The sequence below is a fragment of the Saccostrea cucullata genome, unplaced genomic scaffold, assembly GCF_032062105.1.
Source record: "Saccostrea cucullata isolate Sc308-1 unplaced genomic scaffold, CSIRO_AGI_Scuc_v1 ctg15669, whole genome shotgun sequence".
NCBI lineage: Eukaryota > Metazoa > Mollusca > Bivalvia > Ostreida > Ostreidae > Saccostrea > Saccostrea cuccullata.
Genome location: NW_026928479.1, coordinates 9,782 through 34,243, shown reverse-complemented (window position 1 = coordinate 34,243; position 24,462 = coordinate 9,782). Strand labels below are relative to the sequence as shown.

General features: G+C 32.2%; 2 protein-coding genes and 1 long non-coding RNA gene across 6 annotated transcripts; 2 read left to right on the top strand and 1 right to left on the bottom strand.

Moving 5' to 3' along the window:
• Positions 1-1,808: 1,808 nt before the first annotated feature.
• Positions 1,809-7,427, bottom strand: LOC134277720 (uncharacterized). Of its 4 annotated transcripts, none has more exons than XR_009994319.1 (6): positions 7,356-7,427; positions 5,810-5,915; positions 5,072-5,125; positions 2,964-3,069; positions 2,197-2,279; positions 1,809-2,120 (listed from the first exon to the last, which is right to left on the bottom strand). It is a non-coding gene; the product is annotated as an uncharacterized LOC134277720 (long non-coding RNA). The 4 variants fall into 4 exon arrangements; XR_009994321.1 differs by lacking the exon at positions 7,356-7,427 and adding an exon at positions 4,773-4,966 and having other exon boundaries at positions 5,043-5,125; positions 5,810-6,114; XR_009994318.1 differs by lacking the exon at positions 7,356-7,427 and having other exon boundaries at positions 5,810-6,081.
• A 407-nt stretch (positions 7,428-7,834) lies between these two features.
• Positions 7,835-10,287, top strand: LOC134277719 (uncharacterized). The gene is made up of 2 exons (XM_062760038.1): positions 7,835-7,893; positions 8,223-10,287. Exon 2 carries the CDS (start codon positions 8,244-8,246, stop codon positions 10,266-10,268), a length of 2,025 nt encoding a protein of 674 aa, XP_062616022.1. The 5' UTR covers positions 7,835-7,893; positions 8,223-8,243; the 3' UTR covers positions 10,269-10,287.
• A 4,163-nt stretch (positions 10,288-14,450) lies between these two features.
• LOC134277722 (uncharacterized) lies at positions 14,451-19,234 on the top strand. The gene is made up of 2 exons (XM_062760039.1): positions 14,451-14,526; positions 16,526-19,234. The coding sequence occupies exon 2, from the start codon at positions 16,539-16,541 to the stop codon at positions 18,561-18,563; it is 2,025 nt and encodes a 674-aa protein (XP_062616023.1). The 5' UTR covers positions 14,451-14,526; positions 16,526-16,538; the 3' UTR covers positions 18,564-19,234.
• The last annotated feature ends 5,228 nt before the right edge of the window (positions 19,235-24,462 follow it).

Sequence of the window (24,462 nt, the reverse complement as noted above, 5' to 3'; positions counted from 1 at the left end):
TAGCATAAAGGAGGCCATATTGGGAGAACGATTTGTATGTTTACTGCATCGTGTACATGGAATTCAATAAAAACCATAGGGTGAATCTTTATTTCTTGGACAATTTGAAATCACAAGACTTTACAAAAATCAACAGTATAAAAACTTACGACTTTTTAACTTTATACACAACAATTCCCCACGACAAATTAAAATCCAGGCTTTTTGATATCATTGACAGCTGCTTCTTCAACAAAAATGGAACTCGTAAGTTTACTTACCTCGTCATTGGTCATTTGAAAAATTATTTTGTTAAAACAGATTCTGATTGCACACATAAGTACTCTGAAGTTGACATCAAGAAGATGCTTGAGTTTCTGATTGACAATATCTATGTGGTTTTGGAGACCAGGTATTCGAACAATCTATTGGAATTCCTATGGGTACAGGTTGCGCTCCGTTGTTGGCAGACTTATTTTTATATTCATATGAAGCAGAATTTATGCAAAATCTTTTACGTGAAAAGAAGAAAGCACTTGTTGTGGCCTTTAACTCGACATTTGGATATATCGACGACGTATTGTCAATTAATAATGATAATTTCCATTCCTACGTCGACACGATATATCCTGGTGAGCTTGAGATAAAAGATACCACAGAGTCCGACACTTCTGCTTCATACTTGGATATTTTACTTGGGAAAGACACTGGTGGTGATCTGGCAGCCAGGCTGTGTGATAGGCGTGATGACTTTGGCTTTCCTATCGTCAACTTCCCTTACTTGTGCAGCAATTTACCTTCATCACCTGCATACAGAGTATTTATATCTCAGTTGATTCGATACGCAAGAGCATGCTCTACGTATGAACAATTTCTTAAACGAGGTAAATTATTGACAAGCAAGTTGATGAAACAAGAATATCAACAGTCTCGTTTAAAGTCATCATTTCGTGAGTTCTGTGGTCGATGCAGTGACCTTGTCGGCGGATGCAGTTTGTCATTGGGTGGGGTGCTGACTGACGTATTTCATACCAGTTGTTGGTCCATTGTTTGTACACTGAGTTGACCACGGATTTTTTCCGTTGTTTCCTGATTGTGACAGCGGGCGCACGGCGGGTGTGACCGGTCGGCGGGGGATGCTCACTCCTCCATGGCACCTGATCCCACCTCTGATGTTTCGGAGGTCCGTGTTTGCTCTGCTCTTATTTTGTATGTTTGTTTAATGGACGTTGAGATTGAATACTGTTCGTTATTTTCATATCCTTCTACCATATTTATGAAAAATAAAGGGCAATAGCTGTATTGAAACCGTACCGTGTCGTTTTCTTAATAAGGTCATCTTTAAGAATAAAAATAAAGTTCATAGGCTTATACAGCAAATTGAAGGTTGCCGAGCGCTCGCCAAAATTCCTTGTACCCCAAATAGTAATTTAAGCGAGCACTCGAGAACGTTCGCTCTGGTTAAAAGCCCCAGGCAATGAGTTATTGCTATAGATGAGTAACTACATTGTACTGAATCATATGTATGTAATTAGTATTTTATGAGTACAGTACATAATTTGCTACACCAATTGTTTGTATTCTAGTTGTGTTCTAGTGTATTTTCATGCTTATCACTATGTTTTCTATAGGCCTTTACCAAAAACTGTAATTGTGTTTGTGCCAATAAAAAATTTGTATTTGCATTTTTATTGGACAAACACCACCAAATGTTTTCCCATAGACTTCCATACAAACTTTAGCCCCTCTCACTGATCCATATATTGAATTTCAGGAAAATTACCTTTTTGTCGTAAAAGTTCGAGATATTGGAAAGCAAAAAATGCCAGAAAAAATATACCGTGCCGTTGCACTTTTACTTTCAATTTCCATTTGTTTACAACTAGGTGCGTTTGACACCAAATGAAAATCTCTAACCAAAGTGCATCCCTCCCTTCAAATTTTTACCTGTAACTCCTATATACCTCAAAGAAACCCAAGTCTTGATATGACATTTTTATCAACTTTATTTCACTTGTCAAATACATAACAATTCTCTTCTCTTATCGACCAATCACGCGCCAGCTAGTATTTTCTCCTCCGCGCAACGTTGGGTGTCCAAAATGTCTGCGCCCATGTATTTGTTTATGTAGGGGGTTTTCCTATAGAGTAAAAGAAACATTTGTAAAAAGTGGTCAATTTAGTAAATTTAGAACATATATTCATTGCTTATCTGACCTCTTGAATATTGGGACTGACAGTCTTACCTTAAGTACACCATTGGCTGTTACATTTCACACCCCAGTCAATCAGACCCACATCTGTGAAACAGAAAAGATGTCTATAAATTGGAGCATTTTTCTATTTTTCTTTCAAACTTATGAAATAAAATGATTAATCTAGCATATGATTTGCTCGTCTTTCTTATTATCTCTAATAATTTCTCAAGGAAAATCATGTTAATCATTCAGGGTAGCAGGTACCCCTTATCAATGAAAAATGAAGAAAATCAGCAGGTTTTTGTAAGAAAAGCTGGATTATGGAAAGAGTGAAAACTAATATAGATAAAATAATCAATGGAAAGAATAGAGAATTATATCTCGTTCAAATGTACATAAGATTGAAAAAAATTCTATCAGCAGTGGGTTGCTGGCATCAGAGAATCAAATACATCCCCACTGAAAATTTTGTAATTTTGAAGGGGGGTGACCTACATTTTAGCCAATTTTCATGAACATTTCATGTATTTGATGTTAAATATGTACATTCTCATAAAAGGCAAATATATTTATTTGCATATCATTTCTTATTATTGACCTAATTAATACATTGATTAAATGCCAAGGGCAGATAAATCATATTGTCTGACTGAATAAAGTTCTCAATTGTAAGCAAAGTGCTTAAATAACTGCAGTTCTAAGGAAATTTATTTTCTAATAATCTATAAAAAGTACTAAATAACTTAAATATTAAGAGATTAATTAGATTTTCTAAGAAAACAATACCTTGGAACTCTTAATGAAAGCAAAGGGATCATCCCGAGAGTATCCATGTGTTGTTCATTGTAAGAGGGTAGTGTTCATTAATCTCTTCCTTCTTGAGAATGCATCGCTGAAATACATTTTATTGTATTAAAACATATTGATAAATGCATCTAGTAGCTTACATCATAATTTTTTTATTCTTAACACCATCTTTTGAATTTTTTAAGCATTTGTGATGTAATACCTTTAAAATAATCATGTTAAAATAGAATTTACTCAGATAATTATTTTAAATAATAAAAAAGACATTGAAAAAAAATAACTGCAGATAAGAATGACTCTTGTTATTCAAATAAACCAGATTTTAACACTATTCCCTCATTTTACAGCATGATTAGAGCACAAAATTACCCCCCCCCCTTTCAGCAGAATATCAAAATTGGATATGGCAAGGTGGAGGGATATTCAAATACCTTTTTCATAATTTCTTCAGCTATAATTTTGCATATTTATGCAATTTCAATGTATTTTCTGCAAAAATATATTGTACTGTAATTTAAATTCAATTTCCTACTAGTAATGTCTTAGTTAGAATAATCTAACTGTGTCTTGGTACAGGCCCTCACCACAGTTAGAATACGTCCAATATACTTGTAATGTTGCAAATCGGAGCGGATCCACTCCGAAACGATTTTGAAGAATATAAAATGATTTGAACTGGGAATAACTACCAAAATAATCAAAACAAACCTTCTTGAGATTGCTTATGCCTTTTATCCCAAAAAATAATCCATATAAATACGTAAATCCAATTAATTTTCTCAACGTTTTTCTTTCCATTTAAATGTTTACATTCGGAACTCTCTAGATTGTTCATAGTAAATGCACTATCGCCCGTGTTTCTTTCTGCTACATTACAAATACACGGAACGAATTCTATCGTTAAACCGGGTCCGTAGGACAATATCATTTTAACGATAGAACATTCTATCTAGTAATCTCTAAGTTTCACCGAAAGTATAACTTTTATTTCAAGCCAGCACTGATTACATGACTGAAATGGCTTTGCTGCTGGATTATGCCCCTTATGTAAAAACAAAGTAACCTAATTAGTAAATACCAGTCAAATTTTGTTATAAAATATTCAATCAACTCTGATTAACACAAATTTGAAAGAGGATTAATCAATCTGTTCCAATGTCTACACTCATAAAATACATGGATTTAAATAAATTTCTCAAGCTGCGAGGGGGTTGTTCATATGTTTTGTGTATTGATAATGCCCATAAATATTGATATTGCATTATTTACAATATTCACAGTAAATTTCGGTATAAATATTCATTTAAAATTATTTACATGTACATTTATTGAAAATATGAGAGCTAGGGCACAAATTTTGGCATTTTTTCACTAAGTACAGTCCCCATTGTGAGCCCCAATTTACCCAAATCCTCTTATTTTTAAACAAATAGTCAAAACTAAGTAAAATATAATCTCAATGCCAAAAAAATAGGAACCGATTGATTTTTTGGGTGTGATCAATTTTTATCCATGAAATCATACCTTTTCTATAGGACAAACACCACCAAATGTTTTCCCATAGACTTCCATACAAACTTTAGCCCCTCTCACTGATCCATATATTGAATTTCAGGAAAATTACCTTTTTGTCGTAAAAGTTCGAGATATTGGAAAGCAAAAAATGCCAGAAAAAATATACCGTGCCGTTGCACTTTTACTTTCAATTTCCATTTGTTTACAACTAGGTGCGTTTGACACCAAATGAAAATCTCTAACCAAAGTGCATCCCTCCCTTCAAATTTTTACCTGTAACTCCTATATACCTCAAAGAAACCCAAGTCTTGATATGACATTTTTATCAACTTTATTTCACTTGTCAAATACATAACAATTCTCTTCTCTTATCGACCAATCACGCGCCAGCTAGTATTTTCTCCTCCGCGCAACGTTGGGTGTCCAAAATGTCTGCGCCCATGTATTTGTTTATGTAGGGGGTTTTCCTATAGAGTAAAAGAAACATTTGTAAAAAGTGGTCAATTTAGTAAATTTAGAACATATATTCATTGCTTATCTGACCTCTTGAATATTGGGACTGACAGTCTTACCTTAAGTACACCATTGGCTGTTACATTTCACACCCCAGTCAATCAGACCCACATCTGTGAAACAGAAAAGATGTCTATAAATTGGAGCATTTTTCTATTTTTCTTTCAAACTTATGAAATAAAATGATTAATCTAGCATATGATTTGCTCGTCATTCTTATTATCTCTAATAATTTCTCAAGGAAAATCATGTTAATCATTCAGGGTAGCAGGTACCCCTTATCAATGAAAAATGAAGAAAATCAGCAGGTTTTTGTAAGAAAAGCTGGATTATGGAAAGAGTGAAAACTAATATAGATAAAATAATCAATGGAAAGAATAGAGAATTATATCTCGTTCAAATGTACATAAGATTGAAAAAAATTCTATCAGCAGTGGGTTGCTGGCATCAGAGAATCAAATACATCCCCACTGAAAATTTTGTAATTTTGAAGGGGGGTGACCTACATTTTAGCCAATTTTCATGAACATTTCATGTATTTGATGTTAAATATGTACATTCTCATAAAAGGCAAATATATTTATTTGCATATCATTTCTTATTATTGACCTAATTAATAAATTGAATAAATGCCAAGGGCAGATAAATCATATTGTCTGACTGAATAAAGTTCTCAATTGTAAGCAAAGTGCTTAAATAACTGCAGTTCTAAGGAAATTTATTTTCTAATAATCTATAAAAAGTTCTAAATAACTTAAATATTAAGAGATTAATTAGATTTTCTAAGAAAACAATACCTTGGAACTCTTAATGAAAGCAAAGGGATCATCCCGAGAGTATCCATGTGTTGTTCATTGTAAGAGGGTAGTGTTCATTAATCTCTTCCTTCTTGAGAATGCATCGCTGAAATACATTTTATTGTATTAAAACATATTGATAAATGCATCTAGTAGCTTACATCATAATTTTTTTATTCTTAACACCATCTTTTGAATTTTTTAAGCATTTGTGATGTAATACCTTTAAAATAATCATGTTAAAATAGAATTTACTCAGATAATTATTTTAAATAATAAAAAAGACATTGAAAAAAAATAACTGCAGATAAGAATGACTCTTGTTATTCAAATAAACCAGATTTTAACACTATTCCCTCATTTTACAGCATGATTAGAGCACAAAATTACCCCCCCCCCCTTTCAGCAGAATATCAAAATTGGATATGGCAAGGTGGAGGGATATTCAAATACCTTTTTCATAATTTCTTCAGCTATAATTTTGCATATTTATGCAATTTCAATGTATTTTCTGCAAAAATATATTGTACTGTAATTTAAATTCAATTTCCTACTAGTAATGTCTTAGTTAGAATAATCTAACTGTGTCTTGGTACAGGCCCTCACCACAGTTAGAATACGTCCAATATACTTGTAATGTTGCAAATCGGAGCGGATCCACTCCGAAACGATTTTGAAGAATATAAAATGATTTGAACTGGGAATAACTACCAAAATAATCAAAACAAACCTTCTTGAGATTGCTTATGCCTTTTATCCCAAAAAATAATCCATATAAATACGTAAATCCAATTAATTTTCTCAACGTTTTTCTTTCCATTCAAATGTTTACATTCGGAACTCTCTAGATTGTTCATAGTAAATGCACTATCGCCCGTGTTTCTTTCTGCTACATTACAAATACACGGAACGAATTCTATCGTTAAACCGGGTCCGTAGGACAATATCATTTTAACGATAGAACATTCTATCTAGTAATCTCTAAGTTTCACCGAAAGTATAACTTTTATTTCAAGCCAGCACTGATTACATGACTGAAATGGCTTTGCTGCTGGATTATGCCCCTTATGTAAAAACAAAGTAACCTAATTAGTAAATACCAGTCAAATTTTGTTATAAAATATTCAATCAACTCTGATTAACACAAATTTGAAAGAGGATTAATCAATCTGTTCCAATGTCTACACTCATAAAATACATGGATTTAAATAAATTTCTCAAGCTGCGAGGGGGTTGTTCATATGTTTTGTGTATTGATAATGCCCATAAATATTGATATTGCATTATTTACAATATTCACAGTAAATTTCGGTATAAATATTCATTTAAAATTATTTACATGTACATTTATTGAAAATATGAGAGCTAGGGCACAAATTTTGGCATTTTTTCACTAAGTACAGTCCCCATTGTGAGCCCCAATTTACCCAAATCCTCTTATTTTTAAACAAATAGTCAAAACTAAGTAAAATATAATCTCAATGCCAAAAAAATAGGAACCGATTGATTTTTTGGGTGTGATCAATTTTTATCCATGAAATCATACCTTTTCTATAGGACAAACACCACCAAATGTTTTCCCATAGACTTCCATACAAACTTTAGCCCCTCTCACTGATCCATATATTGAATTTCAGGAAAATTACCTTTTTGTCGTAAAAGTTCGAGATATTGGAAAGCAAAAAATGCCAGAAAAAATATACCGTGCCGTTGCACTTTTACTTTCAATTTCCATTTGTTTACAACTAGGTGCGTTTGACACCAAATGAAAATCTCTAACCAAAGTGCATCCCTCCCTTCAAATTTTTACCTGTAACTCCTATATACCTCAAAGAAACCCAAGTCTTGATATGACATTTTTATCAACTTTATTTCACTTGTCAAATACATAACAATTCTCTTCTCTTATCGACCAATCACGCGCCAGCTAGTATTTTCTCCTCCGCGCAACGTTGGGTGTCCAAAATGTCTGCGCCCATGTATTTGTTTAGGTAGGGGTTTTTCCTATATATTTTCAAACCGAAAGTAGAGTCTAGGGATTTTCCGCTGTTTAATGTTCTCCTTGCAGACCTGTGACATTCGAGGTATTTCTGTTCTATACAGTTAAATTTATATGATTGAAATAATGTACGTACTTTATCTTTATAGTTATACCTACACTTGCAAATATTATTAAACGTGTATCTGGAATATGGTGGAAGATTATATCCCCCCTTTTTTGATACAAAATAACATTCCTTTATGTAAACTGCCTGGTCATTGTTCGTTTGCATATTGAACAACAAAAAAAAAGAAATACATATATCACATTGTTTACCGTTTTTTTACATACATAAATGAACGAGAAAATAATACGACAATACAATAATTCCAATCCCCTCTCTACGTAGAACATATGATCTTATAATTTCAGATTATATACATGTACATCTAAATGGAACACATACCACGACTATCAGAGGCCGTGTATGTAGTACTTTGTCGTAAAATAGGGAGTCCTACACAAGTGAGGATCAGGAGAGAAGTGATGGACACCATGGAGGCGGTGAAGAAACCTGTGTTCATAAGGAGGAGTCTCAACAAAATGATGAGTGGGAGTAGACGTGAGGGATTGAGAATGAAAGGCTCAGATACCGATTACATGTTTTGGCCTCCAGACCACAAAGTTATATGTGATCTCTCTCAAATCAGTCTCTATCGTATCTCACAACACACCGTGATTCTGATGGAGTATGATGATTTAACTCCTGGATTCACCAGATTAAGTCTACTGAATCCATCAAATAATGAAAAAGTAATATCCTCTTGCATAGAGATCAATAACAATATTTATTTATCTAGTACATTATTCCGAGATAACTACCTACGATTCGTACAGACCTATAATTTGTCTTCAACTTCCCAGACTCATGGACCTTGTGCAACGTTTTGCCACAATAATACAAGAGATGTAGATTTTGCATTCTGTCTCCAATCCCCTCACTGGCCAGCAATAGCTTTACCTTGGAAACATAGATGTCGTCAACAAAGTTGGCCGTCCGATGTAGTTATATCAGATATATTAAGATCAGGATTCCATGTTGTTCCTATCGGCAGCACACCTGGCAGCATACTTGAATGGAGAATTTCATTCTCCCTGGCGGAACAAAAATTAGTTAATGCAATGAATCATACTCAGTTTTTATGTTATGGACTTTTAAAAATATTTTTAAGAGAAGTTGTTAATTTAAATGAAGATTCACCCGTTCTATGTTCATACTTCACAAAAACTGCTGTATTTTGGGTAATTCAAACTAACAACTCCTTGCCTTGGACACCTGAAAACTTATTGCCTCATTTCTGGGAATGCTTTAAATTGTTAATAAATTGGATATTTTTTGGAGAATGTCCAAACTTTTTTATTCCAATAAACAATATGTTCCGATTTAAAGTAACTGGATCCATACAAACAGTATTGTTTAATAAGTTTTATGAATTATATTGCAAGGGTATATCAAGTCTGTTACTGAGTGAAACGTTAGGACTGTTTCTCAGTCAGGTCATTTTAAACAGAACATTGAGAGTCTGTACTGACGAGAACAGTATCGTTACTAACACTGAACTTGATATTAGTTTATTTGAGAAGTTCTGTGCATATAGCCATAAAGTTTTAAGTGTTGTAGAATTTGCAGCTTTCATGAAAAACATTGAAATAGAGATTTGTAAAAGGTTGACGCCAAACAAGGAGGCTGCACTACAATTTATGACGTCAGAGATATTACGTAACACTGCCATGCTGAAACTGTGTGATGAATATCAAAATACAAATCGTAATAGGGTTTATTACAAAGCTAGTTACGTATCCCGATTGTTAAAAATCTCATGCACATTAGGTTGTTCCTCAGATATTCTATATCTTGCAATGTATTTTTATAAAACATGTAGATTTGAACCGTCACTTAGTTGTTTACACAAAAGTCAGGACAGAATGTCAAATCCATGCATCGTGTACTATGATCACGTGAATGAAAATATGTATAGACGTTGCACGGTGGGGATGTCTCTGTGTCATAAAATGAGAATCGCTCTAGTTCTAGATATTAAATTACACAGTGAATACACATACATTGATGAACTAATTCTAGAGCAGAAGACCAGTGAGGAGAATGGTATAGATATATTGCTCATTCCACCTCTAGTGATGTTACACATGTTATTTATACTCAATCACCACAGACTGGGTGACACAATCAGGTCACAACAATCTCTACAGGATCTACACACTCTGTTGCTTTATGATGAAGGAGTGAATGTACCAATTTATGAAAGAGATATTTCTTGGCAAATTCTTGGAATCTGTCAACAAATCTTTGGGGACTTCCCGGGAGCTCTGGAATCTTACCAACATTCACTGCAACAGAATTCTTTTCACAAGATTCAGGAAGCAACGCTGTTTAGAATTAATTCTCTTTCTCAATGATTGATGTAAACAAACCCCAATGTGCATTGTGAGAAATAAAAAGGATCTATCCTGGGTTTTCTTTTGTTTTCTTTCAGACTTATAAATCAGGCTTTAGAATCATGAAGCATTTCAAACTGAGCCAAAAATGTATATGAAGCTGAAATTATTTGGAAGTTTAGCAGTTCAAAATTAAAACGTTTTCCGATTTTGTATCATAAAGTTTCTGCCGTTTGCAAATAAAAAAATACATAAATTGAAACGTCGTGAGAAAATAAATACATTAAATGTAATACATAGGGTGGCTACCTTACTTTCTCTATATTTACATTTTCTTTGTCCTCGATAAAATTACCAATTGTTAATGTACTTTATTTCCCCATCAATGTTTTGGCGCGGTTTCAAAAAACAAACAAAACATGTGCACGGCGGGACAACAGCTAGACAGAAGCAGTGTTTGGAGCACGTGGATTGACGGAATCAAAGCATGTAAATATAAGGAATAACTGTCAGATTTTTCATTTTCTTGAAGATGATCAATCAATTGGCTTGCACAAGCCAATCTATTGATCACTTCATGAAATCGAAAAATAAGACAGTTATTCCTTAAATAACTATACATACATGTAATAGTTAACCCTACATGCAGGGTGCTTTAGATCTTTGTACGAAGGCACTCATAATCATTCATCTATTGGTATGAGCATTAATATGGATGAATATATAAAGCATATGGAGCAATTTTAAATGGTCGTCAAACCAGGCCTGACCTGTACTTATGAATAATCTGTACTGATTTTAATACCAGCCCCACTTTTGAAAAAAAGACCTTCATGTTTTGTTGATGTTACAGGATGAAGGAAGTTTTGTAAAACGTTATTTAGAATGAATTTTAATGTCTTGTTAGATGATTAATTCATTCTCTTTTTTCTTCAATTTTGTTCCATCTTTTTTAAAAAGATTTTTCAAATTATTAAATTTAAAAATTTACTATGCAGTTTGCATACATACATTGTATTTGAAAAAAATGCTATTTTATATTTTTTGTATAATTTTTCTGAATTTTATGCCTTTTTACAGAAGTGATCCTACAAGGGGAGATTAATTTCATGGGTTGTAATTTTCACAGATACATGAATACATGAAGATAGATACATTGATACATTGATACATGTACATATACCTGTATATAGATACATTGATACATCTACATTTTAAATCAGTTTTCTAATTATTCTGTAACTTGGTGAATATGAAAGTATCATGACAGGAGTAACCAGCCGACGTAGAAAACTCATAGGACCTGATCCTACTGCAGTGACTTCTGTAAATTCCAAATTGTCAAAGGTCTGTGTTTTACATATTGAAACACTGTAATTTTAATTAAGTGGTGTGTATGTTCATATAGAAATCGCAATAATGGTTTTTTCACATTATGTATAAATCGAGTAAAGTACCAGTTTTACAAAAAAATCAATTAAGTTATGTGTCAAACACTTTGATCATGCTGCATCAAGGCCTACGGGTTTGTCTATTTACTTTACAAGCAAAAACTACAGATAGAGTATAAGACTTGTAAATATCTCTCAGGTGACATTTAGGGATGCATGTAAGTTTTATATTTTGCATAATAGTATGTTTACACTAGTAAATTGTAAATTAAAGTTACAAGGCGAATCTCAGTGGAGTCATTATATTCATTACATTGTACGATATTTTTTTATGTGATCTATAAAAATATATCTGTAATTATTTTGTATCATGTTATTGAAATGCAATAAGATAATAAATTAATACTAGAAATGAATGTTAGATCAATATGTTGACAAATATTTGAATTTGGACTTTCATTTTCATATTTATAACAACCTTTACAAAGAATAAAGATTGTATGACAATCTTAATTTCATTGATCTTAAACAACTGTTAAGGCTATACGATTGATAATATCTTGTAATATCTTGTTCATAGGTAATAAATTATCTCAATGATTGTTGAAAAAAAAAAACTTTACACAGCTTTCATCTATTCTTGTCGCTCCAGTTTGACGGTCGTAATAAATGTAAGTGATAATAAAAACAAAAGATGTTATCTTCAATGTTTCATTTATTATACATGTATCCTCAGATTTTAATGATGATAATACAATGTGTATACATACTGTGTACAGGGTTAAATTTGTTCCGTGTTATTTTCGCCCTTTTCTACTCCTAAACCGTTTTTCCCGTTTTAAAAACGTCATTCATACTTTTATTTAATTTCCATACATATATAATATTATTTTATTTGTATTATTACGCGTTTGATTTTTGCATATTGTTTTCTTGTAAAAAGATGTCATTTCTTGTTGTTTGCAGATCAAAAATACCGCTAATAAATAGCAATGTGGAATTGTAGAAAAAAAGTATCGTTTTTGGCTGAAACAGTGTATATTGTCTTATCAAATGTTGTATTACCTGATCCTTTTTCATTTCCGTGTTTGCTCTTCTCCAAATTAAGTGTTGCTTGTATGAACTTCAAAGGAAACACTCCTTAAGAGTGTTAACAATTCATTAAAATAACAAACAACAGCTGCATATTGAATGCAAATTCAGACAAACACTTAAGAAAGAGATAATAATGAATGTTAAAAATAATTTTAAAAGAAAGATGAAATGGTGAATATATAAAAGTCTCATAATATGCCCTGTTCACACAGTGTTTAATTTGAATTAAACTTAAGTTACTGCAAATCCAATTCGAATCACATTCACTCGAAGAAGTTAATGCGAATTAGTTTATTTTTAGGATTATTTTTTTCTGTGCATTAATAATTACTGTAAATCATTTTTTTATTCGCGAGAACTTTATTTTCGCGCAATTACGCGAGGCGGTATGCTCGCGAAAATTTCATTCTCGCGTATAATAGAATTCCTTAAGATTATATAAAGCAATGACCACAATTCGTGAAAATTTTGTCTCGCTAATAAAGAGTCAATGACTATCTCGCGAAAATAAGGTATCGCGAAAATTAAGTGATCTACAGTACTTGATGTGATTAGCTCCCTGTGAACGCCAAGGAAAGTCAATTTGAAATTAATTTTGATGCATGCGTAAGGCCAGAATTAAGTCGCAGGACACATGTTGGTGGTTAGATATAGTTATCTATGCTATATTTGGTTTTAAAAAAAACAAGGAAAAGTTTATTAATCACAGTATGTATACCTGTAGCCACTGGAATTATTACATGTATAGTATGGATCACTCTGTATACATGACGTGCTGAATTAAAATGGCATCAAAATAGCCTTACAAATGGCCTTTTCGTAGACATAAAATTTTAATTTGATTTCTTCGCTCTAGCTGTCGTATGAACACAATATAATTTGCATCATAGTTTTGTTTACTTCCCTTTCATTTAATCTGAATTACCAGTAAACTCTACGTGTGAACAGGGCATCATACTGTTAAGTTCGTGCAAACAAAAAAAGGTAGCCCTAAACGGGGATACATTTACACTAATTTTATAAGGTCTTCTTATCGAAACACTGGATCTTAAAATCATGATATATATGATGCAAAGGAACAATTGTTGAATACAAATGGGAAAGTATGATAAATATTATTTCAAAAGTTTCAAATTTCAAATGAAAATAATTAATGTGATTTAAAATACAAACATCTGTATGGAAACTCCTTCATGTTTCTTCCCTTCTGAACGTGTAACATTGCATAAAGATGTCCTCTTTGTTCTGATGAATTAAAAATGGTTAGCTTATTTGCTGAGTAATAGACCTATATAGGTAGCAAGCCTCATGTTAAAAGGGAAAAGTGCGGTTTGCGCTTTATTGTGCCCTAAAACATTAATATTCCTAAAAGTTATGAAATTCGCTTATATATGACTTGTGCTGTATATTTTCTGAAAGAAATTTTCATTGAAAATTGATGTCTGCTATAACCTTGAAAGATAATACGTGAAAATACACAAGTTCATATCTTCACAGTAAGCATAAAGGTAGTCATATTGGAAAAAACGGGTTGCATGCTTTTATTGCATCGTGTGCATGGACTTTCATAAATCCGAAAGGGTGAATTTTTATTTCTTACTTAACGTCCATATTTTAGAAAAATACATGGCAAGATGTGTATTGAAACCTTACCTTTACCTTTTCATAATAAGTTCATCTTTAAAAATAAAAATAAACTACAGCTAATAGGGTTATCTACTTATTTTACAAAACGAAAGTAGAGATTTGGGATTTTCCGCAGTTGAAAATTCTCCCTGTGGGTGGCATTCAAGGTACGTGTGTTCTACAGTTAAATTTATATGAATGACATAATGTTCGTGCTTTATAATTATACCTACATTTGAAAATGTTATTAAACATGAATACTGAAATATGGTAGGATATTGTAGTCCTTTTTATACAAAAGAAGAACCCTTTTATAGATCCATATATGTAAACTGACCATCGTTCCTTTGAATATTAAGCAAAAGAAATAGATATACACACATAACTGTGTTCAAACTTTTTTTTTATAAATACAGAAGTTTTACCGGTAACGAATATTTGCCAGTAACGAATATTTTTTTTTTATTTTAATATTCTAGAAACACATCTTGTGAAGGCTTCAAAAAATGTTATAAGGTAAATACATTAAAAGGATGAATATTCTACCCCTGAGTTGTGTTTTTGTAATATCTGAATGCCTTGCAAATAAACTTGGACGTCAAAGGTGTTCTACAAACTTGCTGATTGAGTCATGTGATCTATCTTATTTGAATTTCTTTCATGCAAATGTCATACATTTGAAATCGGAGTTATTTTGTGGCAAACTAAAAAGTTTGTTCTTGATTTCAAAGCCTACAAACATGAGGCTGTAATCAAAATCTAGTTACGCTAAAGAATTGCACAAATCAAGAAACATTTTCGAAGAACGTTATGCAGAGCGAAATATGAAATGAGTGGCAAGGCAGTTTCCGGCGGAGAAATGTAAGGATCTGATGAGTATTCCTCCACTAATCACATCCGAGGTTTGAATGGAGCGTAGCGGAGTTAGACGAGGATTGCCGATTGTGATTATTTTCAACAGCATTTACAATCATGAATGTGAAACAATAGCCAGATTTTAACACGCGGAAGTCCAAGACAGATATAAAACGATGTGCGTAAACAATTGTGTCTAAGGATTTTTTTTTCTGATTTGTTATCAATCCAGATTGAATATGTAATCAATATTTAGTAAATATATAACAAGATAGAATGTATAAGATTAAACAGTAATTGACTTTGAATGAAATTTAACATCCAAATTAACCATGTTGTTTTCTTAGTTACGAATCACGGTTTTTTAAAGTACCAAAAATTCCGCTTTACAGGATGCAAGAACAAGGATAGCTGACATGCAAGAACAAGGATAGTTGACAGAAGTGAAAATACTTAAAAATTCAATTTACAAGCAAAAATATATTCCATGAAAATTACGCGTCACTAATAGTTGATTTGATTTTAATTACGCAATGTTATTAAAAGTTTCTAATAAAATCCTATAATTTTATGCACCCAAATCGATAGATCGGAGCAAATATAGGTTTTTGTCCTGTCTGTCTGTTTGTTTCTATGTTTGTCGGCAATCTTTAACCCTCGTCATAACTTTTGAACCAAAAAAGATTGACTTACTTTTTGATTTGCTTACTAAAGTAATTGAACTTTTTAAAATTGATACCAGGGTCATTTACCGTATGATCTTGACTGTGGCCTATCTGCTTAAATAGCTTTTTCAATCTTTGTTGCCACTGGACGCATAGTATTTTACAAACATACCTTTTTTTGTTTGGTTTAAGAAACAAAGCATTTAAATCAACAATTAACAAGAAATGCTTATATACTTTATGTATATTAATCTTTTTTTGAGGTATATTTTTAGAATAATTTCGACCAACCCATTTTATTTATTAAGTCAGCAACAATAAAGGGCACTTGATTCGATGCTGAAAAATCGATTAAAAACTAGGAAAATAGGTATGTGAGTTATTTTTGACAACTCTGTACCTGTACGATTTATATTTTGAAAATTTGGGTACTACCTATTTGTCAAGTTTCGAAATACAAATTTTAAACAACAGCAAAGAAAATTAGAAATTCAAATATGTGTTTTGTGTGCAAGTCGTAACTAGCACAGGATTCGTTACTGGTAAAATGACTGTACAAACATGAATAAGAAATGCGACAGTACAAAGATGATAAAGACGTACGTCTTTTCTATACTTACATGTACACACTATCTTATAATTTCAGAATAGAAATAGAAATGGATCATATACCTCGCCTGTCAGAGGCTGTGTATGTAGGACTGTGTCGTAAAGTAGGGAGTCCTACAGAAGTGAGGATCAGGAGAGAAGTGAAGGACACTGAGGAGGTCGTGAATAAACCTGTGGATATCATGAGGGGACTTGAAAGAATGGAGAGTGGGAGTAGACGTGAGGGATTCAAGCTGAGAACTTCAGATTTAGATTGGATGTTCTGGCCTCCGGATCACAAAGTAATCTGTGATCTCTCTCAGGTCAGTCTCTACCGTATTCCACAACACACAGTCATTCTAATGGAGTGTGATGACCTACCACCGGGATTTACCAGACTAAATCTGTTGAGTCCTTCTAATGATGAAGATGTCAGATCCTCCTGTGTAGAGATCAATAACAACGTGTATATATCTAGTACGTTATTCCGAGATAACTACCTTCGATACTTACAGTCTTATAATTGGGGATTTTCTTCTAATTCACATGGTCCTTGTTCTACATTTTGCCGGGGTGGATTAGAATCAGATTGTGTATTCTGTTTTCGATCCCATCACTGGCCAGCAATCGCTTTTCCATGGATACATAGATGTCGTCAACAAGGTTGGCCGTCTGAGGATGTTTTATCAGATATATTAAGATCAGGATGCCATGTTGTCCCTATCGGCAGCACACCTGACAGCAGACAAGAGTGGAGAATTTCATTCTCCATGGCGGAGCAAAAAATAGTTTATTCAATGAATCACACTCAGTTTTTGTGTTATGGTCTTTTTAAAATATTTCTTAAGGAAATAATTAATTATAATGAATGTCCGCCAGGTCTATGTTCATACTTCACAAAAACTGCTGTATTTTGGGTAATTCAAACTAACAACGCCTTGACTTGGACACCTGAAAACTTATTGCCTTGTTTCTGGGATTGCTTTAAATTATTGATACATTGGGTATTTGCTGGAGAAGGCCCAAACTTTTTTATTCCACTAAACAACATGTTCCGATATAAAGTAATTGGATCCATACAAACAGTATTGTTTAATAAGTTGTATAAATTGTATTGTGAGGGTATACCATGTCTTTTACTGAGTGAAACGTTAGGACCGTTTCTCAGTCTGGCCATTTTATACAGAACATTGAGAATGTGTACTGACGAGAGCAGTGTCATTACTAACACTGAACTTGAAATTAGTTTATTTGAGGAATTCGATGGAAGGAGCCAAAGAGTTTCAAGTGATGAAGAGTTTGCAGCTCTTATGAAGAACATTGAAATAGAGATTAGTAAAAGGTTGACGCCCTTCCAGGAGGCTACAGTACAATTTATAACATCAGACATATTACGAAACACTGCCATGCTGAAACTGTGTGATGTATATCAACATAAAAATCCTAATAAGGTTTATTACAAAGCTAGTTACGTACCCCGAATGTTAAAACTGTCATGTACATTAGGTTGTGTCTCAGATATTCTGTATCTTGCAATGTATTTTTACAGAACATGTAGATATGAACGGTCACTCACTTGTTTACAGAAGATACAGGACAGAATGTCAAAGCTATACATAATGTACGGTAATCATGTAAATAAATATATGTACACACTATGCACGATGGGGGTGACTCTGTGTCATAAAATGAAAATTGCTTTAGTGAACAATATTGTGTTAAGAAGTCAGTACACATACATTGATGAACTAGTTCTAGAGCAGAAGAACAGTGAGGAGAATGGTAAAGATACATTGTTCATTCCACCTCTAGTGATGTTACACATGATGTTAATACTGAATCACCACAGACTGGGTGACATAATCAGGTCACAACAATCTCTACAGGATCTACAGACTCTGCTGCTCTGTGATGACGGGGTTTATGTACCTCCTCCCCTCAGAGATATTTCTTGGGAAATACTGGGAATCTGTCAACAAATTTGTGGGGACTTCCTGGGAGCTCTAGAATCTTATCAACAGTCGTTACAACAAGATCCGTTAAACAAGATTCGGGAAGCAACGCTGTTTAGAATTAATACATTAATAAATGAGTGATGTAAAAAAAAAAACCTCAATGTAGCTGATAGCTGAGTATTTTTGTCGTCGCGCCAATTTTTACGTCGTATTTTTGGTTAGTAGAGATTTGTTGTAATATTCAGGAAATTATTTTTAATATGCTTAGCTTTCAATCATGTTTTAATATTATATAACTTTCTGTGTTTAAGTATTCATTTATACGAGTACATGTATATTCGATTTGTGGCATTCTTTACGTGTAAATGGGTGAAATGTCTTGTTTTTTTTTTTAAGATTCTGAAATAGTGTTGTTTAATGAAGGTTGGCAATGTTGATAATAAGCAAGGCTATCTTTTTAACTCCGCCCAAATCATTTTTATAATATAAAGCATAAAACATCACAGTGTCATTTTTTTTTCTTTTCAATTCCACTTCATAAAAAAATAACAAAATTATTTTTCTGAATATTTTAATTCAAGTATCTCTGAGTGAAATGAAAATAAAATAAAATTGACAATGTTTAACCTGACTGTTGTCGAGCTGCTATCCATGCATGCTACCCAAGGCACGGGTTGTGGATAAAATACAGGAAAAATATAAAATACCAAACTATTTATTTAAAGATTTTTTAGCCTTCATTTAGAAGAATTCCGAAGAACCTTGATATATTTTGTTATGTTTTCTTGATATACTTTTTTTTCTAATTTCATACTTCACAAAGCCTGCTGTATATTAATATTTAAGAATAATATTTTCTTGGTTTGGACATCTGAAGACGATTTTTGCTTTTTTTTGGCAGAAAACCTTAAATAATTATTTTACTGGGTTTTCGTGGGAAAAGGTAAATCTTTCTAAAACCACAAAATGTATGTTACAGTTTAAATCTACTACTCTCATACAAACATTTATATTATCGTTCAATGTGATGTACGAGTTCTGTTGAAAGGGTATACCAAATATACGACTTAGTGAAACATATTAAAACCTTTCCTTATACAAGTTTTAAAACAGAAAATTGAAAGTCGTTACCAACGAGAAAAGTATGATAACTAGCACTGACATAAAAATTAGAGGAATTAAGGAACCTTCATGAATATTATTATATTATTTCAAGTGTTGTTAACTATTCAGCTTTTACAGTCAGAATTGAGATAAGTAAATTATTGATGTCATACCACCGATTTATAACAACATGCAATTTATGAAACACTTCTATGTTAATACTTGTTATAACAGTGTGGTGTGTGTAAAAAAAAAAATCGAAATAAGGTTTTCAGTTCATCTGAGCCGTCGGCTAAGTGAGCTTTCTTATCACATTTTGTCCGTCCGTCCACTCAGCTGTCAGTCTGTCTGTCTGTCTATCCGTCCGTCGGTTAACTTTTCACATTTTTAATTTTTCCTCAAGAACCACTAGGCCAATTTTAACCAAACTTGTCACAAATCATTCTTTGGTAAATTGGAGTTAAAAGTGTTAAAATGAAAGTCCCTTACAAGGGGACTAATCAAGAAAATACAAAAATAGAGTGGGGTCGTTAAATAATCTTCTTCTCAAGAACCATCGGACCAAAAAAAAAATGAAACTTATGTGGAAGCATCCTGGGGTAGTGTAGATTCTAAATTGTTCAAATCATTACCTCCAGTGTTAGGACGCGGATGCAATAGGGAATCAAAGTTTTACACAGAAATATATAGAAAAAATCTTTTAAAATCTTCTCAAGAACCACTAGGTCAGAAAAAGCTGAAACTTGTGTGTAAGCATCCTTGGTTGGTGTATAATCTAAATTCTTAAAATCATGACCCCAGGGGTAGCGCGAGGTCACAATGGGGAATACAAGTAATACATAGAAATATATATGACAAATCTTTTAAATCTTCTTCTCAAGAACCACTGGGCCAAGAAAGCTGAAACCTACATGTATGAGGAAGCATCCTGGGGAAGTGTAAATTCTAAATTATTAACGCGGCATTTTTAAGGCTTGAATAAGGGGACGGGGCTTAATTTATACGGGAAATGTTTACTGTGAAGTCACACAAAAATAGGTACAATTTGTATTCCTCATAATGTAGAAAATCAAATAATTTGCATTTTTAAACTGTATTTGCATAATAAACAACATCAAAACTTATCAATGCATTTAAAACAGTTGCTTGTTAAATCCCAAATAACAATTTAAAAGGAAATCACTGATTGCAGCAAACTTGTCGACATGACGTCATTTTGGTAAAATGACGTATTTAATGTACTGTGAAAAGCAGATCAAGTCTATTTTCTACAACGTTAAATGCATTTTATTAATAAACAGAAAACTATTTACAGATTTCAGATAGGCTATTAATATCAATGTTATAACCTTTCTTTAGTGCGATTATTCTATGGTTAGCGAGAGACTGTATGTAATTAATTTTTGCCGTGTTTATGTTTACAGGTTTGACATGTTAACAATCGAGGTGGCTTATTAAATCGCCTTTTCGCAGGGGCATAAACAGAATAGATGTTAGCGATTTGTTTATAAATAGGTAAAGGATGGTTTTCTTAACTTAAAAAGTGCTGCTGCTTTCTTTAAATCGAGAGCGTGACTTAATACGGACATAAAATACCTGTTAAATGTCATACATATTTCGACATGGGCATATGTACTTAAATTTTTTTACTAATAAAGTGCTAATTCTATATAAAGCAGCAGCGCTTTCCAGAAAGTACAAAGTATACAGAAACAAAAGGCAACTTAAATTTTTAATTTCACGTAGTGTATGCCCTTGCGATTTTGAAATTTGTTTATGGCCTCCATTCAGTACACATACTATGGATTTATCACATGACTGTCCATTGATGGGACCAAACTTAGTTTAGTACAGAGTGGGTCAATTATGTTATTTCAGTTGGTACTGAAGTTATGTATTAATAAAACGGCCTTATAAAAAAAATTCAGTTTTAAAAAAACTCCCGTTTTTGCACGTCTATATTCCATTGATTTCTTTATAGTAGGCCTTAACAGTGCTGCGAAAATCATGCCCCCCAGGGTAGAGAAGGACCACAATAGGGAATCCATATCTTTCATAATCATTTAAAGTAAAAATCATTAAAAATCATATATTCTTTTTACAAACCATTGGGCCAGAGGAGCTTTTACTTATATGGAAGCATCCTGAGGACAGGCTGAGGTAGTGTAAATTCAAATATTTTTAAAATCATGACCCTTGTGAACCTTGTGAACCTTGGGTATATAAATATAGTTCATTATGATGCAAAAAACTGTCCATGATACTCTTCCCTGCATATTATTTGTAGAAAAAAACTTCTTATTCCCGTTTTAAAAGGATGTGTTAGAGTACTTGAATTCATGTTGTAATACATTATCAAAATGGAGAAGCTAGAATTTAAAAATACAAAAAACAAAATATGACCTTAAATGGGTTTTTAGCAAATTCAACTCATTTTACTTTAAGCAAATTTAAAAAAAAGTAATTGGTAACAGCAAAATGTCAAATTGCAATGGCACAGTTCTTCAAAATTATAATCCACCGAAACATGGCTTAAAAATTGCCGACTCGGCGTTAAACAATATTCAATCAATCAATCAATCAAATTTATAGTCTGAAGTTTCGTTGTCAATTGGCGATTTTTGGGGAGTCAAACTGATGCTACGAATGAAGAGAACCCCGGAATATGTAAATATATTTCCCTCACATTTGTTAAACACAAAAGTATCAAATGTTGCATAGATCGGAAAATTTCTTTAAACTGTCTTTGGTTTTGTGTGTGTCCTTTTTCGAGATAAGTTTGACTAACAGAAGGACTTATTTGATTATCAGTCTTAAATGTTTCATTTTTCCTTCCCCTTTAAGTTGAATTGGATATTTAAGAAAACTTACCAACAATATTTAAATGAATATGAATTCAAGGCTGTGTGTTTCCTTGTCTTTTAAGTTTAAAACTAAAAACCGATTGACTTTCTTTTCAATCTTTCAATTGCAGGTAAATATAAAAATACCATGTAATATGATGTTAACAAAACAATGATATATTTAATTAGTTTAAGTCAACCCTGCATTTTGTTTTACACGGAGTCTAAAATTGTACTGCTATATCAACCTGTATTAGAGACAGAAATTATGTAAACAGAAACTAACACTTTAATTTCAAATACATACTACATGCTGTATTATGATGACTTCATTTTTCAGAAACACGGGAATGGAATATTTTCAATACGAAGTATTAATGCGTTTTAGTTAGGAAGTGTGCAAAGCATGGTTTATAATACAATTTTACTTTTAAGGACAGATGACACAAACAAATTTTTGTCAAAAATTTTTAAAATGACAACTTGGGTCATGTTTTAATGAATAAAATGAATAGGTTTCACCGCGTGGTTTTTAAATTTTTGCTCAAAGTTGCACAAAAATGGAATTTGAAGAGAAAAATATTTGTATAGAATAATAAGGATGGTTTCAGAAGGGTAAAATTTGAAGGTCACAGAAGGTTTAAAATTTCCTTATATTCTAGAAATTTATTATTTACATCATTTGCAATGAAATTAGTTCAAAAATATATACCAATCCAGGAATCCATTTTTTGTTTGTCTCATCTGTCCTTAACGGAAATAAATGGGCTAGGATCATAAAAATATCCTATTTTTAATTTTGAAATAAAGAGTTCATTTCCGTACTTGTGCAGCGATAATTTAATGTCTAGAAAATCAGTTCAGTCATTACAAAGAGTCAGGATATTCACTCTCATTCCATTTTTTCTTCATATAGTAAATTTAATATTCGATATAAGCTTTTTTACTGTTGCTTTATACTGCCGAGGTATTTGGCAGGTAATTTTAAGTTTTATATCAATCTGAATATGCAAATAATACTATTTTATTACAATACTGTATTATTTTGTAGTGTTAAGTGTTTTTTAGCTTGAATTATGTTCATTATCTCCAAAATATTTCAACATACAATATGACACTATAATATGACTTACGAATGCAAACTTTCTTTTTAATTAATGATCGCGATGACCATAACCATTATCGTGTCAAAAAGCACCAGTAATAAAATGGTTTGTTTTGCTAAAAATACTGAAAGTTTAATGTAAGAGAGAAAATGTACCTGAGTAACAAAATGATACATATTTTTCCATGCTTCAATTGAAAGGAACAATTGTGGACCTCCCTGACATATAATGTTTACAATATATACAATTACAATGAATCATTCCTAAAACAAAGATTTCTTTTCGAAGTTAAAATGTTCTTATGAGTTGAAGGATAAATAACACAAACAAACTTTTTTCAGTAATCAGCATTATTTCTCATAGATTAACATTTAAATTGACAACCTGAATAATGTTTACCAAGTAGAATGGGAGAATTTTATAAAATTTTGTCATAAAGTTAAAAAATTGTGCAAAATTTTGTATGGAACTATATAAAAGGCAAAATAAAATATCAAATCTAAGCACCGAGGAAAACCTACGATTTCTTTATATTTCGGGGATTTATTATTTATATCAATAAAATTTCAAAGTCAGTCAAACATATATTCAATCCGTGCATCCATTTTTTGTTTGTGGTAATTAAGTACACTTAAAAGAATGATTCACTTAAAAAAAAATATTTTTCAAATAAGGAAAAAAATATATAAAGACTCATCTTATACCAAAGCATGTGCAATTCAATTTCCGTACAAGTCAGTATTTGTTTCAAATATCCTGTTTACATTTTAAGCTTTTTTTTAATAGCCTCAGGAAATTTTTCTAAAAGTACAATTTTCGTGATGAATTTTCTTATTTTTTTTTTAACAAGTTATATTCTAAACGGGAAGTTGCAGATTTAGCCTCATGTTTTTATTTCCCCATTTTAATGATTTTGTAAAGTAAAATTAGATACATAATAAATAATTAGAGGAACGATTTTTATGTTTTCATTAAGCAAAATAAATA

Bases quoted from the DNA above. Each gene is read 5' to 3' on its own strand.
- LOC134277719 (XM_062760038.1), top strand. From the start codon at position 8,244: ATGGAACACATACCACGACTATCAGAGGCCGTGTATGTAGTACTTTGT.
- LOC134277722 (XM_062760039.1), top strand. From the start codon at position 16,539: ATGGATCATATACCTCGCCTGTCAGAGGCTGTGTATGTAGGACTGTGT.